The sequence below is a fragment of the Folsomia candida genome, unplaced genomic scaffold, assembly GCF_002217175.1.
Source record: "Folsomia candida strain VU population unplaced genomic scaffold, ASM221717v1 Fcan01_Sc004, whole genome shotgun sequence".
NCBI lineage: Eukaryota > Metazoa > Arthropoda > Collembola > Entomobryomorpha > Isotomidae > Folsomia > Folsomia candida.
The window spans coordinates 6,737,467-6,755,461 of record NW_019091196.1 but is presented as its reverse complement, the minus strand read 5'-3'; the positions used below and the strand labels follow the sequence as shown (position 1 = coordinate 6,755,461).

The 17,995-nt window shown below is 36.4% G+C and overlaps 1 protein-coding gene across 2 annotated transcripts in view; it reads right to left on the bottom strand.

Annotated features, from left to right (window-relative positions):
- Positions 1 to 17,695, bottom strand: part of LOC110849005 (mucin-17) — a 46,351-nt gene extending 28,656 nt beyond the window's left edge. The window contains exons 1-2 of one of the 2 annotated variants that reach the window (XM_035851365.1): positions 17,406 to 17,695; positions 16,963 to 17,319 (exon numbers count right to left, since the gene is read on the bottom strand). In XM_035851365.1, coding sequence (XP_035707258.1) covers positions 16,963 to 17,080 — 118 coding nt within the window. In that variant the 5' untranslated portion in view covers positions 17,081 to 17,319; positions 17,406 to 17,695. The remainder of the gene's footprint in view (positions 1 to 16,962; positions 17,320 to 17,405) is intronic. The other variant, XM_035851366.1, reaches the window with a different exon arrangement.
- Between the last annotated feature and the right edge of the window lie 300 nt (positions 17,696 to 17,995).

Below are 17,995 nucleotides of genomic sequence, written 5' to 3'. Positions count from 1 at the left end.
CTCAAAATTCCCCCCATGAAAATTAACCATGCAAAAATGTCATCCTCTTATAAACCTGTCCTGTTTGCAGAGTTCTCATTTTATTCCAAATTCTCATTTACTTTTTTGCCCACGAAATACTATGAAATGTGACATCTCTCCAATTACCGTGATTAAATGATGAGGTTTTTTTCCCTTGCCGTGCATCTAGATTTGTTTGTTGTAAGCTTTACTTGCACACAACAAATGGAAACTGTACGTTCTTTGTGCAAAATCAGTGATTCGATTCTGCCCCTCTGTATTCCGAGAGACCTACCGTTACTCAGTTCGTGGAGGAGGAAAAAGAATTCCTACTTTCTGTGCATCTCTCTCTCTCGGCAGGCTCCATATTGAGATTTTTGTGAAACATTAGATTATTTAAAGTGTATACGCATCCCGAAAAAAGAGACGAGGTTGAAATTGAACGAATTAGAATTAGTCTCATCATGACGAGAGAGGGAAAATATCCGTATTTTCTGTGCTAAACCAACCGGTGTAATGAGATGAGATGAGATATCTGACTAGCAAGAGGAAGGAAGGAAGGATGGACGGAAAAATGCCTAATTTTTCTACCAGTGTGGGTGGGTTGCTACCGTTCTTGAAAAGGTCATGCCGTGGGGAATCCCATAAACGTGGGGGCCGTTTAGGGAGGGAGGGAGGGTTTCGCATAATTAGAAATTATTAATGGGCCCGTCGTCACCTTGGACTTGGCCGAATTTATTCGAAACAATGTGCAGGGCATGATGTCGTACGGACAGACAATTATTCTTCATGGGTCGTGTGGCATTTCAGTAAAATGCTCATATCCGAATGCAAAATCTTGGTCAAACGCCAAGGATCACGGGAGAAGACAAAAGTTGTATTTTATTTAATATGGTGCTGCTTCCCTCTTAAAAGGGAAACTAGTAGACATGAAATGATGTAATGTTTGTTGGGCAGATAAATAACTAACTTTTCTCGTATTATTTTCTACAGAAATGTACACCGACCAACTAACTAACTAACTTTTCAAGTATCTAAGAACCATAATAAGGAGCATGATACATACCAAAAACCACACAAACAAAACGCCATGTCTTTCCTACGTGTATAAGTAATAACGGGTCTCTCTTTTTCACAAATCTCTGCCCAACCAAATCATCCCCTGACTGACTCAGGAGGGGAGCTTCACCACCTGCCCCTCTCAGATCTTGATGTGCTTTGGATATGTGGTAGTGTCCTATGAGTGTACTAAAACCCTGAACTGGTTTGACTCCATGGCCACAGTTACGCCCGCCACACCCACTCAAAGGCGCCAAAAACACGAAAAAAGCCCTGTTTTCACTTGTTCAAACCCTCGCCAAAAATCCAATTTTGCTCGGATTTTGATAAAATTTTCATTTTTGTAATCCCAGATACTTGCTTGATCATATCCAGTAGCAATCTCAACTTTTTTGAAATTTTGAATTTTCTCGAATAATTCATCACCCCGAAAATGCCCGAAAATTTCGAAAATTTCAAAAAATTTGAGATTGCTACTGGATATGATCAAGCAAGTATCTGGGATTACAAAAATGAAAATTTTATCAAAATCCGATCAAAATTGGATTTTTGGTGGATTTTTGAAGTTGGTAACTTTTGTGGTTTTCATCCCTTTGAGTGGGTGTGGCGGGCGCAAATGTGGCCATGGAGTCAAACCACTTTAGGGTTATAGTACACTCATAGGACCCTACCACATATGCAAAGCACATCAAGATCTGAGAGGGGCAGGTAGTGAAGCTCTCCTCCTCAGTGAGTGAGTTATGTAATCTAAACCGAGTCTGAGGAGTTTGAACGAATTAAAAAAAACCATGGCTGTCTATTTTATGTTCGAAATGTGCAAAAATTCGTGCAAATTCGCAGGGAATACCAGACAAGCAAAGTACAACTTAAGATGACACTTGCTACACATACGTACCTACATAAATATCACCTACTTAATAAGTGTTTCTGTTCTGTCCTTCGGCACGAAATTAAATAGTTAACAATAATTTTGCAATGATTGGATTAACTTAATGATTTCGAAATATCTCTGGACTTCATCTTTGCATTGTGTTATTTTTTTCTGATTCCAATTATGATTCTCCTCTACCCCACTAAACTAAACTTCGTATTTTACTTTCAATCATCTCATCTTAAATTATTAATCGTCGTGATTTCAAAATAGTGTTTGTGTGACGGCGTCGACGACGACTAAGCAGACCAGATTAAAGAAAGAGATACTAAATAATCAGACAAAGTCACTTTGAAACTGACTGAACAAGGTTTAACCAATTGCAAGGCTGAAATAATTCAAATTCAAATCATAACCAAGTGATGACAACATCTGTCCCAAATTAAAAGACGTGACGAAAATGGTCTAATTTCAATACGCTCCCCGATCGTGCTAATTGGTTCGTTTGGACGTGAACAGGTTGATTTTCTCACAAACGACGACTAACGCCACACCCTTAATGGAAGAACAAAAAGGGTCGATTTGGTCGTGGCATTGGAAAAATCCATTGTGAAAAAAAATCCGTCTCAAAATTTCTAGTCTCTGTTTTAACCCCATTGTTGTCTTAATTGCTAAAATATTTTGTACTTAGAAATCGACGAGTACAAAAAAAGTATCATCAATCATCAAGGTTGTCTGCCAATGATACATTTATAAAATTAACGTACTACGTAAGTAACGGCTCAATTTATTTAAGTCTGGCTAAAAAAACAACCTACCTACAAATCGAATTTACTTAATAAGTAAATAATTGAATCAAGTTTTTCTCATTTTCGGGTAGAAATTTTTATGTGTATATTGTCGATTAAAAAAGATGATGAGAAATTTTATGAAATCCGATCCGGAAGGGAGAGTTTGAAACGGGAGCGTAACTTTTTAAACTTGGAATCATCCGAGCGTATCACTTTATTTTCAAGTCTTTAAACACTTTCAGCATTACTTGGTTGAGCTTTTGCGAGCTAAATATATGTGGACCCGTTAGATTTGCAGTAAGCGATTAATTTTGGACCATTCTGGGTGCCCCCATATTTATCTTCTGTACCTACAGATTCCAAAATGGGTGCATTTTTGCCAACAAATCGCGTGGATGAGCCATCTTACTTATTCGCACAATTATTATTACGCCACGTTTCTCTAACTTGTTAAATGTGAAATCATATTTAATTGCGTTAACGTAGTTAGCCAACCTTTAAATAAAGGAGCAAAAGGAGGAAGAAATCTCCTCCTCCGAAAAACGGATCTCAATTTAATTACTCATTCATATTGAGTTAACCATCAACATAATAATTTAACTGTTTCTTATTTTGGTGGACGACCTACTACTGCTGAATAGTAAATAAAATACAATAATCATTTATTATTCGACGAGACGCTACAATTATTTTAAGAAGAAAAATGCTAAAAATTATTTATTTATTCTCCCTTTTTATAAAGTTTCCTTGCATTATTACTTACGTTTTATTTCGTTATTATCTATCTCGCATGTTACATCGTTACATAAAGGTGTCCCGTTTCGTGATGATTTTTAGGTTTGAATAACTCCTCAGTTTTTTTTGTGAGTGGCTTCATTGCATGGAACCAGCTTTAATTTTAAGTGAGGAAAGATTTCTTTTTGAAAAAAATTGTCAAATTTTAAGATATTAAATCCTCTAAAAAGGTTACAAGATTTTGAAGCGTTCTCCGGATCATTTTCTTAATAATCCTCAAATTGCTCATATTCCGTTATTATTACGAGTAAAATCCGAAAATTTAAGATTATTACAGTGAAAACAAAGGTGAACAATCTACATACATCATATTTTTTTTGCCCCTGATAATTAAGACGTATTAATTTACATCATTATTTATTCCGACATGACTTAATCGCTCCTATTTAGCAGCAGAAGATAATAGAATATATCCTCATGTGCATATTATTACGTTACCCTTTGACCCACCACATCTCCGCTGTCATGTAACTAACATGAAGAATCAGTCGTATTGTTCATTCCTTGTCCAACACGTGTTCCCCTCTCCACCTATTAAATTCCTCTGAATCGATTTCATTGGGTGGCCAGCCAGACATTGTTTTACTTTGAAACAAAATCTCTCGAAAAATCCACCGTTTTCATTATTATCCGATTATTTCATTAATGTTGCATGTGCAGGCATGCATGCATGTTTTGGTGAGTGAGGTACACACACACACAACTTATTATGTATTGTGATGTAATCGCGTAATAAAATACAAGAGCTTCTTCTTCTTCTTAAATCATGAGACTAGTTTTGAAAACTTTTTTCTCTTGACACACTGCCAACAAAGTGTAACAACCGTTCCGTTGTTTTGTTTTGTTTCGTGGTGGTGTGGGTTGCTTGATTGTGGTCGAACCCATACATAGTTACCTACATCAAGATGTTACAGGAAAGGAAGACCGATTTCCTCATAAAATTATTATTGTGTATCAAAAATTATGACGAGTTTACACACATTTTTCCATCGGAAGGAAGGAAGTTGAAGAAGAAAGTTTTTTCACAATCTATGTACTTACATAGAAAAAAAAAGATTCTTCCTTGTGAAATAAATAAAATTATTATTTATTTCTACTCATTTCGCAACACTAATAATATAACAACAATAATGTGATAATTCGATTTATCGTGATTAGTGGAAAAGTCGTCATTCATGATATGATGGGAAGAAAAATACATAATCACACCACACCAAACCACCACTAACCACAGTTTGCTTTGCATAGTGTTCCTAAAATAATAGGTATTAAATCGTATTGTAGTCTACTGACTGCATAGAAATAATCTCTCCTCTCTTCTCTGCCATAACAGTAAAGGAATAAATTCTCATAAATCTTTTAGAATATGCAAAATGGATAAAATGAATGGAGGTGGACGTAAATTGTGGAAAGAAATCGAAAAATCAGCATCTATCCATTAAAAAAGTGTTCTTTTGTCTTAATGGGTCCCGATAACGATCCATTGTCACATGCTTCGTGAAGAAATTGAAATGCAACAGTATTTTAAATTCATGTCATATCAACTTTTACTTTGGTTGGGTAGCAGTAGTAGCAGTTAGTTGGGATTAAATGTACCCACCCCTGTAGAAAAAAAATCAGACTTTTTCCATCCATCCATCCCATGTCGCAATTTTTAATTGACTTTTAATGAAGCATAATGCAGCGTAACGTAACGTAACTTAACAGAGAGGACAAAAACCTTTCCCTAAAAAAAGATATGCATTTATGCATGTACGAGGCGACAAATAAGAACTAAAATAGAAAAAGTGAATTCGTCGTCGTCGTCGTCGTCGTCGTCGTCGTCGTCGTCGTCGTCGTCGTCGTCGTCGTCGTCGTCGGCAGCACATAATTCAAGAGATGATGACAACAATGGAAATAATTAGCTTCCAACTTCACCTAAATGGTCACGACGTTATGCAGCATAACGTAATAAGAAAAACTAAAATATATATGAACTGACCAGTATTACTTAACTATTAACAATGACTTTCTTTACCGTGGTCTCTGCCGAAAGAAAATCTGTGTAATTGTCTGCAGACAATAAGTGAAATTAGGTACGTATTTACAGGTATTCCACAAAATCGGGAACTCACTTGACCCAAGAGTCGTCATTTCATCTTCATGTCGTGACATCGCCTAATAAACAGGAATTCAGCAGACAGACAAGTACAAAAATTTTAAGCATGATCTCTGCCGCTTTGTTTTTCGTCCTCTTGTGGTTTTGCCGTTTCCTGTAGGAGAAGAAGTCATCATCATGCAAATGTGATATTGTGAAGCAGGATTTTTCCAACCAAAATGTGTCTTCTTTCCTCGTGCACCATCTCATTAAGTGATCTCATTGCGTCACAATGATACAATTTAAATGCCACGAAGCCAAGCATTCTAATCCCAGGGGTCATCATGTAACAGAGTGAATGATATTCATGACAAGAATTAGCCAAGCCAAGCCAGGGTAACCAGTAATGACTCCAAATTCGATGGGAGGCATCCCTTAATGGCAAGTGTCGAAATTTCGTAACGATTTGAATAAATAAATTTTTTTATCCTTGTTTTTTTTAATGGTAAAAATATTAATATTTTACTTTCTCAAAAGAAATATTACATCAGGATCACCATCTTTTAACCAAATGTCTGCATCCTTCCTAGATTACGTGGCTCATTAAACTTTATGCACTTTTTTTCTCTCTCTCCTCTTGTGGTTTGACTCTGTTTTGGTTTAACCTCTTCTCTACTTTTTATGCAATCTAATTCTCATCAAGTTTCCGACATTTTGTGAAACGAAATGAAACAAGACATGGTATGAAACACGCGTGCAAGAAAAAAAACATGCATAAAATTTGCATGCATGCAGACATTAGATACATACGCAAAATAAAATCTCATGACTTGGCGTCTCTCAGGACAGGACCAAATGTTCATACATAAATTGGTCACTCGGTTGTAAAACTTCCTGCGATTATTGTAATATTTTGTAAGCTTTATTGGTCATCTCATCGCTATGAAAGAAAAAGAATAATAATAATTACGGCATTGGGACACTAGAAGTTTTTTACCCCATCGGGTCAAATTTGCCATTTGTGCGATACGTGACCATTATTTTTTTTACACTACCATCAACCCAGCAGCTATCCCATAAAATAATATGTAGTCAGGACGTGACACATTAATGCATACATTTTAAACCCAAAGCTGATCAAGCATACGTAAAATAAAATAATATAATTTTATTCATTCCGGAAATCCGACCGGCTTCTTAAGCGCATTAATTGCATTATTATCATAGCAAGACTGGGGCAAGTAGTAAATAAGTAATATGTGGCGTAAATCTGGTCAAATTAGAAAAAATGTACACTTTAATACCTTTCTTACTTACCTAAATGCATATGTACGTACATAATTACTGGGTAAAGTTTATAACTAACTCCCTGTCAAGAAGTGTTGGTAGTGTCATGATGAATAACGTGTATGGTAAGTAGCATACCATTAAAAGCACACTATTGCCGAGGATAAGTAAGCATTATGCACTTCTGCTGTCGTATAATTGAGTCAGTCCGTATCGTCGTCGTCTGTTATTGTGAGATAGAAAAAAATGCAGTATAAATAAAAATGTGTTTTCTTTAAAACTTGTCTATGTGCAAGTCCATGGTTTGGTTTTAGATGTGGGAAGTAAGTCCATTGTTTATCCATTAGAACTTTACCATTTTCTTTTGTTTGTCTGCCAGTCTCTCTATCTGTTACCTGGTCTCTACTACTTCTAGTAGTGGCAGTAGTGACACAGTTTTTTAGTGACAGGCTACAGTTACAATTTTCTCACGACCACCAGCACCAGCACCAACTTCCTCCAAACTTTAGCTAAGCTGTTGCTGTGAGTAAGTACATACAAATCTATACACGATTGATGCCGAGGAAAGTAAACCAGATTGAAATTGTATGAATTTTCTGATTTTAAATTGATCCAATTTCACGAAATGGGTGGAAATCTCGTCCCATTTTTGTAACATGGAACACACTTTTCTTCACCTCTAACCAACCAAGCCACCCCACCGTCTCACTCACTCGAACTATTACAGGCACCCACAACAATACAAATTTAAATCGAGTAATAAGGGATCCATTAGAGACACAAATTGTATCGTATCCCATAAAGAAGAGCTTTCATTTCGGTTATAAAATCAAATTCAGACCATAAAATATGTGTCATTTCACTGAATTGCGGACTCATTACGGGAGAAAAAAAAGTATGACAGCACTGGATTATGTACAGATGAAGATGTAATTCCTCCTTCCTTGGTAATAATAAGACAGCTTATTTGCCATGTAATGAGGGCTTATGCATACTTAGGCAAACAAGCAGCAACAGGTGTGGATTGGATTTTCATGTAATGCTGCACATAGTCCATCAGGTTTTTTTAGGGCGACCCGATTTCTAGACCAAATCTAAACAGTGAACAATATTCAATACCAATTGCAAACAAAGTCCATTGTTTCCGGATTATTTAAGAGGGAATCTAGGCTGGCATGGGATTTACATACTTTTACACACACACACTTTATTTTTCATGCTCTATCGTCATTTTGTGACCATCTTACTTCACACCGAATAAATAAGTGAGTACGTAAATTTCGACAATTTCACGTCTTACACACACGCCAAATGAATGAAATGGACGTCTTCTTATCCAATAAAATAATGAGGCTACGTAACATGTTGGAACGTGGATGGATGCATGCGTACATGATAATAATGTTTACGAGCCGTTATACATAAACTCAGGAATATTATTAACATTGACTTAACACACTTTTTGTCCCCCTTAAAATAAATGCATATTAGTGCTATATTTCAAGCGAGTCGTAATTTGGGAAATAGTTACGTGTACGCACTTAAGTACAAAAACTGAGACAGTGTGTGTGTGCATAGAGCAAATATTAACATAAACATACCAAGTGTAAACAGGACACATTTAAGTAGTGTTGACCAGTCCAATTATAATTACAAGAAATTCTCCTGCCGACACAGAAGTATGTAGGTAATAATTAAGTGTGTAAAAAATCTGTGCAAGCCAAAAACTCGAGATCAAGTCCAATGCCATGTCAGCAGTGGTGTCATAATTAAATTGGATGCGTCAATATTACTTAAAAAAAGTGTATGTATGCCTGCTTGTTTTAAATATTTGACCACTTAACACACCACCACATTCACCGTAAGGCATGCATGCGTACCAAAATAAAATGCGTACACGACACGTTATACAAGTTTATGTACATACAAAAAAGTTGCGAAATTCATCAATTTCGTGATTATTGCGAAATCTAAGACGATTCAATGTCAGTCAGGGTTAAAAAGTTGAATGTTTGCCCAGTCATGCGTTCATCCATGAATTTTATTAATTCTCAATTCAAATTATAAATCCATTCCAAGTCAAATACCAAATACCACAAATAAGTAAATACATATACAAACCCGCCCAATATGAATTATTTACCCGTAATAAAATTAGCCACCTATTCTTCGCTAATATTAAATAACATTCTTTCTTTTTTGCACTAATTCTTTCCTAAAGGAAAAAAATAATAATGACCCGTGCCATATTTTAATTCTCACACTGACGCAATTCAATGTTACCTAGTGGTCCGGTCCAATAATAAATACATAACAAATTTCATTCCCATTCTTGCCTCTTTTTCCTTCCATTCCACCATCTGCCACTAAATAATTCGCCGTGATTAAAGAAATACAAAATGAATGAATCAAAATACAAAAATCATGCTGCTGCTGGTGGTGCCGTAATAGGACGACTTTTCCATTATGCACAATCTATGTAATACGAACGCGCACACAGAAAATTTGTATTCTTGGCTTGGTCGAAAGGAAAGCTACATAGAAAAAAAATCGGTTCATCCCGACATGATTGGCCCGTCGAGATTAAAACTTTGTTGTTAACGATTCAATGCAAATCACCAAATCATCACATCACCACACCACCGACCAAGAAGAGGATAAGAGAATTTCGTCCAAATTGGACCAAACCCAGGCAGGGTAACAAAATTTCTAAAGAAAGAAAGAATGAAAGAAAGAAAGAATGTCCAATTACTATGCAGACCAGACAAAAAACAGGTGCCGTAATTCCCTAATATTGCACCAAACCTTGCAATTTAGCAGGCCGCATTCCCAATCTTGTCATCTATAACTGCTCATCATCAACTCTGTACCTGCCTCCTTATCGGCTAAGAGATATTTAGATATGTATGCAGGAAAGAAGAAGGAAAGCGCGACTGACTGACTGAGTTAGTTAGTTACGAAAGAGGTAAATATAGCAAAAATCTCAAAACCAACACAATCTCACGCTTCGTGAAACTACATACGGAACTCGTCCATAGATACTGAATGAATTATTATTTAACCGAAGGAAGAAGATGACGAGATGATGATGTGACTGACAACAAAAACGCGTATGAATGTGTATAAGGAATGAATGGATGGATGGATTTTGACAGGTAGACATAAAAAAGCATGTATGTATATGACACTACTTTTTTATGTCATGACATTATAAGTAGACATATGGAAAAAGTTAAGAAAATAAATATAACTGGGAATAAGACGTGCTTTGGTTTGGTTTGGTTTGACATCTTCATCCATTTTTACAGTAAGATTGACGGTGACGATTGACGTGCAATAATATCTATCGATGTTGTCACTATCCCGCTGTGGTTACGTTGTTTTTAATAGAAATGCAACATTGTTCGAAACCAATCGGGCAGAAATTAATGATTTTATTACGTCATACTAAAGAATGTGTGTAGTTGCATTTTCCCAGAGAGAAATTGAATCCTGGCAAAAAAAGTGATGAGGTAAATTTTTGCGGATTTTTTAGCACAATAAGGTCGTTGTCGTATAGAGATGTGTGCTAACTTATTATCGCCTTTGTACGTATGGCGTCTATTCCTTGGTGCTGCTGCTATTATTATTTATTGCTAATTAATGCAAACCCCGACTCACCACTACTGTCTGTAACGGTGTTTTTTAAATGAGATGAGACCCATTTCTTGTACATTATTGTGTGGAAATGTATGTATCTTGTTGTTGTTGTTATTCCTCACCACAGATCAGATCGAATCTGCCTTGAGATTATTTCCCAGTGACAATGGATCGCCAAGATCTGGGAAATATTTAGATGATCGTGTCATCAAGGTAAGAAGGAACCTGGTCATCATTACTATTACATTGGCAGAAACGGAGTGCGTACATAAATCATTCCCAAAATCTGCTGAAATATCAGTACTAAAGCCGGTTCCACAAACAACGGGAATGATCAAGAAAAGTTTGTTATCTGAGGAGTGCTGACTACCAGATACAATGAAATGCAATACAGTGGTCACCACCACGTTAACAATGAGCAAAACAATACAATAACTAAGTAACTCGATACGGGTGAAGGCATGATCCTATCGCCTCACATTGTGTCTTCTATTACCTGCTCATTTGCCAATTATTGCAAAGAAATGAAATCCGACTGCCAACCAACCACAAAAGTGCAGTGCAGCAATCACTGCACGACAAGTGCAAAATATTTCTTCACTCACATCACATGCTCATCATTTCCTGGGATGGGATGGACACGAAAATGTGCAAATGACAGAATCTTGTTTACTGTCAAATCCCATCCAGTCAGTCAGCCAGTCACAACTTATTAAACAACTCTTCTCTGACAGACTGATGTGAAGAAATGCAATATCATTCCTGTGTGCATAACGTAATTTAATAACATAACACATCTCTTAGCGCGATGGAGTAATAATGTGGTGATGAAGTAAAACAAGTAACAATTTGCGGAAAACTTGTCCTTCTGAGAAGAAGTTTTTTGAGATCATCACGACACAAAACAAGGAGGAGAAGAAGAAGAAGATATTGTAAAACTTGTTATTATTGGATTGGCCAAGAAATAATGGATCGAGAGACAAGACACCCGACCGACCCATCTTTTTTATCATTTTATTAAATAATACATACATAAACATTTTGTGGACTTTCCTCACCTCGAAAAAAAAATTAAGGTAGATTGAATCATTCCAATTTCATTTCGTGGATCTGATGGATTTTGTAAAAAAAATATTTGGCAAAATTTTAACATTTTTTTTAACTTGGCCATCCATCCCGTTACAATTACATATCTGATGAATGACTTTATACCTGTCTAATAAATCCTAATGCGTAGTATGATGGATGACGTGATGTGATACTGCATACCCGATTATTTTGATCTGATTAAGAGAAACCGATCACAATCTGAGAGTTTACTTGTCTCATTAATTACATATTTTTTACCAGATTTAACCCCGTCACCTCCTCGGGCTTACTAGTACATAAACTAGCCCGACCTGACCACACACCAGATTTGAATCAAACCTTGAATTAACCTTGTTGACCCAGTATCAATAAGTCCTTTTCGTGCAAAAAAGGTGACACCTCCTCCTCTCAAAATTGGTGCATTTTGCACCTTACAAGTTTTTAATGACGTTAAAAATGCACCCATTTCACATCACACACACGAAGAAAAACAGGAATAAGGAGAAGAAAATCCTCATTTAAAACGTGTATCTGTACTTTCGGACTTTTATATTAAAGTGCGAGACATGAAATGCATTACATCCATGGAGGAAAAAAGTGGTATTATTACTATGCACATATGTATCCACACATATCATTACATACACGCTGCTCCATTGCCCAACTAATCGTAGATATGTAAAAACTGCACTGCAATTCAATTTCCTCTGGGAGAAGAAGAAGATGAAAAATGAAGAAGAATTGCTCACATGTCCATTTCATTTTTCACTACTAAACTACAAACTAACTAACCCAACAAAACCTATAGGATTTGAAATATGGACGCGTTATCGTTCTTCCTCCTTCCAATTTTTTCCGTTCATTTCATTTCATTCTTCTCCAAAATAATTGAATTCTTTGTGGGAGCCAGAAGAACTCCCAACGTGATGGATCAAGGGGTGTAAGAAATAGTAAAAAATGCGTACATTACATACACACGTTTTAGTATTCCTGTTACGTTTTTACCCGTAACAAAACCTAATCAAAATATGTACGGAATACATATTTTAAACATTGATTGAGTTGCATTTCATTGCGTAGATTTTTTTTGGCATTTGGAATTTTCAAGAGTGAAGGGGATCCCAAAAATTTGGCTGGTTATTCACTCACCCAAAAAAACAAGACTTATTTTTTATAAAGTCACTACTCTCTGATAATGAAATACTTTAGGACACCACGGCTGAGAATGTATGCATGTAAACTTTTCGATTCACTTTAGCAAAAAATTCTAAATTCTGTACATTCATTCACTCATTCACCATCAGCTTAAGGTAGATAATAAATAGTTAAAGTATGCCCACCGACGAAGTAGCCAGTTTACTTACGATGGACACCTAAAGTCCCAAGCAAAGTGTACAAAACCTGACCAAATTCCACTCTCTCTTCTTCATGCACGTCGTCGACGTCGTACTCGTCGTCATCGCTTATTTATTAGTGGACGCGAAGACCTGGTGATTAAATGGACTTGAAATTATTTAAAAGTGCAAGTAAGTGTTTAAGAGGACAAGTTATATTATGTCTGAAAAGGTTGGTTTGGTTTTTGGTCAAACTTTTGTATGTATCTCGTTTTACACATCCGTAACCTATTTGCATCCAAAATAAGCCAAGTTGTTATTGGGTATTGATTTCCTTATGCACACACCTCTCGAAATAACTGCATACATACATAAATATGCATCCCTACCTTGTCAGTCATGAATAAAATATCTCTCTCCTACCTGCTACAATTTGTTTAGTTGAAATGAATGGAAAATAAATACCTCTTCTTGCTCAACGAAGTAATGACGAATTTATTGCGTGATATTGGCCCAAGAAAAAAAATGACTACATAAAAATCCAATACATTTTTGGATTACTAGTTCTGTCCCATTTTACGCGTGTTTTGTTATGATCTCTCAATAAGGTCCTCCTCTTAATTGCATTACACAAAATTGCGTCACATCTTCTGAGACTTGCTTCACCTGGGGATACCTACGCATGTATGTATCTCTTTTTACTGGGGTGACATTTGGCTCTCCACTCTTCTGGTCACCTTCACTTGAATATTACTTATTGCAAAATAACGTCTAAAATGTAAGTCAACAGGGAAGTGCATCCATCGTCTCACTCAGCAAAGAAAAATTCTTCGCTAATTTCATTACGCCTCGAATGAGCTAACCAACCCATTAATAATGACGGAGATGATAATTCGTCGTAACTAATATATTTGTTTGTCTGCAAGAAATCCTATATATTTTTACTTTCTACCCACCGCGACAAAGTCCTACCTACGTCCTACCCACCTTGTGAAACAAAAAAACACGAAATTTTTGCAACAAACAATTGGCAATTAAAATAAGAAATGAAGATGATCGATAGCCTGCACTCTCCATTCGTGGTGGAGATGGACAATGTCTGCATAATTTACACCCCTCTTCATTAACATGGATTTGATTTGAGCATGCCAGCCAAGGAGAGGAATAAGAAATCTGATGAAATTCATCTTCGTCTCATTCACCTCTCTTACGTCTCTCTCTCTCTCTGATCATAATTGAAAAGGAAAGTTGGCAAAACTTATTTGCATCCTTAGAACGAAAAGACTTTAAGTAGTCCGTCGTCCATCGTCGTCCCTTGTTGCGTTATTAGTTAAAAGTTAAAATTTGCATACGTTTCAAAATCCTGCGCCAAACCAAACCAAGCTGACCAAACCAACCTACCTACCTTGATTAAATCCACGGCTGGTAAACAATTAATAAATCTTTTGGCATCATGTACTAATATACATACATAACCAACCGAGTGCAATGGACGATCAATTCATTTACAATCTAGTAGCATTAATAATTTCTGCGCTTTTCCACTGTCACTTTCTTTCTCGAAATCCAATCCAATATAATACCCCACCTGAAGATTTATACACACATGTAAGGCCACCAGCATTACCAAGAACAACACAACAAATATAATACGACGGGGCATGAAATGTATACAAATCTTAATACAAAGTTAACGAATCTAGGTTGACTTTGTTACTCTCATCGTCATCTTCGTTCGTCCGTCTCTCTCTTGCTGACACAGAAACAAGACCAGACCAAAGAAACGAGCCATTAAGCAGGCAAGAACACGAGTTAATTTTGAATCTACTTTTTTCTTTCGAAGTGAATGGAGGACCGAGTGGACAAACAACTTTTAGCTCGCGTGGATGTATGTATAGTTAAGGGATGAATGAAGAATACAATGGATCGATATATGAAGAAGAAGTAAATAAATGTAATAATAAATAAATGAGAGTTAGTGAGGAACAGGCTGCGCTTAATCTAGAGCTCATCACGGTAACGTTGCTGGTGGACATTGGCTTGGTTATAGTATGAGATTCATGTCGAGATGAAGCTCATATTCACGATGGGATATGGCAGAGCCGACTCGATCTTGGAATACTTTAGGAGAAAGTGACTTCACTCTCGTTCTCGAAAATGTGATGACCATGGGTCGTAATCTTGCGCGAGAGGAATCTCAATGCTAATTACTCTCCTTTACGTAGGTAATCTTTGGCAAAGGTTTCCCTAAACATAGAGCAGAGGCCAAGAATCGATCGATTTTATAGGCATGATGACATTTTTGGAAATTTCGAAAATTGACAAGCTTGATTTGTTTGTATGAGCTGTGACACATAGTTAGTTAGCCTTCCTCCTTCTCAAAATGATGGTAATCGACGTTGTGCATGATGATGATCATCATCACTGACTAACGTCTTGTTACAAAATATTTGCAGTGTCAAAATATTTATTTGCATCCCATCCATACTCGTCATTGTCCCAATTATTACGAGATTACTAATTTTGTCTCGATATAGACATAAAGTCGTAAATAATAATTATAATTATGACTGTTTTGTGTAGTGGTCATTATGTACGACGAAGTGCCAACATTAATAATAATAAATAGCACAATAATCTTCCTACCTCAAAAAATACTACTTATTTACTGCTCATTACATTTATTAGATGTGTATAAGTACTATTGCGAATTGATTTGGAAATTGGGAGGAGGAGAAGAAGGACGGACGGACGGTCATGTTCATCTGTCTACATACACAAATAAATATATCCACATGTCGAAAATATATTGAATCTCTCTCTCCCAATTTAATTTCAAAGTGAAGCAAGCAACCCAACCAAACCCAGCCCAACCCTGTTTCAATTCAAATTCGCAATGAAACAAACTCATCACATTTTGACATTTATTCACTCCATTTGGCTACCTGGCTAACTAACTAACTATAAATTCATTTCGTTTTATGACCACTCGTCGACATCGTCATCGTCATCATCATCCTTTAAGACGATACCATAATTTCGTGACAAATCACTTTTCCTCATGAGTAGTGAGACAAAGTTGAAAGCATTTCTTCAATTTTATTTAGCATCATCTCGCCACGGCTCAATGGGCCATTTAATAACATTAAATACATACGTATACATACCTTAAAAAATTATTAATCCAAATCTCATCCTGATTTTCTACTCGTTTAGTAAATAGGAAATGAAATGAAATGAATTCCATTCTTGAGTTGAGACCTGGCTTGACTCCACTTTATTCATCTCATCCACTTTATTTGTATTGGATCATTGGAATAAAATTAAAAAGTGAAACCTCTCACTTAACTTTACATTATCTCATCTCACTCATCTATTATCCATCTCTTATTTGCACTTCGTACCAATAATCATCACCATATAGATGATTATTACTATGTCAAGCTGTGTCCCTCTCTCGATGCATTTAAATTTGCAAACATTTTAAATTTTTCTAATCTGGTGGGTGGGACGCGCATTCCATCCAAGTTAAGATTTTTTAGCTACCCTCCATTCATCCGTGGCGAATATAATATGTGGCTGGCTACTTATTTATTACCGTGTCTGCCTGTTTATTTTATCGTCGTGATTTCCAATTTCCATCCCCAATCTTAATCTAATCACGGTTAAGAAGGCGTGGAGGAGATTTGCACGCCAAATAATAATAATACTACTTAATAACGAAAAACTAATAAACTTATTAACAAAACAACAATGTTAAGGTGCCCGAAAAAATTTTATAATTTCTGGCAAACAAATCCTTCACCACGACCACGACCAGACCACGATGCAAACCGGTCAAATCGACCGAGTCAATCACCATCATCGTCGTCACCGTCACAATTATATCCCGTTGTTGTTGGATAAAGTATTTATCGAAAGAACAAATATGATGCATGTGTTTACTAATTTTTTCGATACTGGTTTAATTAAATTATGGAAATAATTAAAGTTAAAAAATAATTAAGCCTCAAAGCTTACCTTGCAACTTTGGATCCGCAAGAGTTGAGTAGATCTGAGTGAGAAGAAGTGTGTGAAAGAGAAGAAAACTGAAAAAATGGGGACCCCTTCTCCCCCCAGCACTGGACAATAGTGTCATTATTTTCTGATTTTTTTCTATTATTATCCCGTGTCACTTATCGGTGGTGGATAACCACTTTTTCCTACTTTAGTTATCTACTATTCTTATCTTATTTATCTTCCAGTACGAGTAATAAAACACTTTTTAAAAATTATTGCTTGGTCACTTTTTTGGGCGGATAAAAATATCTCACCCCGAATTCAAAGCCATTACACACTTTTTTTTCACAATTTTTTGTTCCCTCCAAAAAGTATATCCTGAAAAGGAGAAATTTTTCGATTAAAATTTTGACAAATTTATTTTTATCACTCTTCTTTTCCTTATAGATAAAGGAATACCGTACCTTGAGTGAAGTGACCCTTGTGAGTACTTTTAGTGGCTGCCCAATTCGGTCAGTGGGTCACTTTCCTTGCAGTCTCCAGGAAGTCCAAGGGCTTTGTTAAGGTAAGTCCTTATTAAAGTACCTCTCACTATGTCCGGTCACTAAAAATAGCCCTTATTGCACGTGAGAACAGAAGAAAATGCTGCAGAGCGTCCTCGTCGTCGTGGTGCGCCCGGTTCTGACTCTGGCTAACAAATGCGGCAATAATGTGGGCCAAAGGAAGTTTACCTTTGCTGTGAGTGCAGGCAGGTAAGTTAATGCAATGCAGTGCAATAATGCCAGTAAGGAAAGGGTTGTGTAGGTAGTAGTAGAAGGCATTATTATTGCTAAGTTGAGAAACCAACCAACCATTCATCCCCCAAGAGAGAGAAGATCCATCCATCCATCCATCCACCTGTCTCGTTTTGCCTCAATGTTATACCTTGCATATTCTGCATGCTTACTTATTTTACGAGCAGAAGAGATTTTATTATACTGTGCTAAGGTATGTATGTAACGTATTACGAGAAGCGATGCACTTTCGGTGCGAGAAAGAGAGAGATGATGTCAAA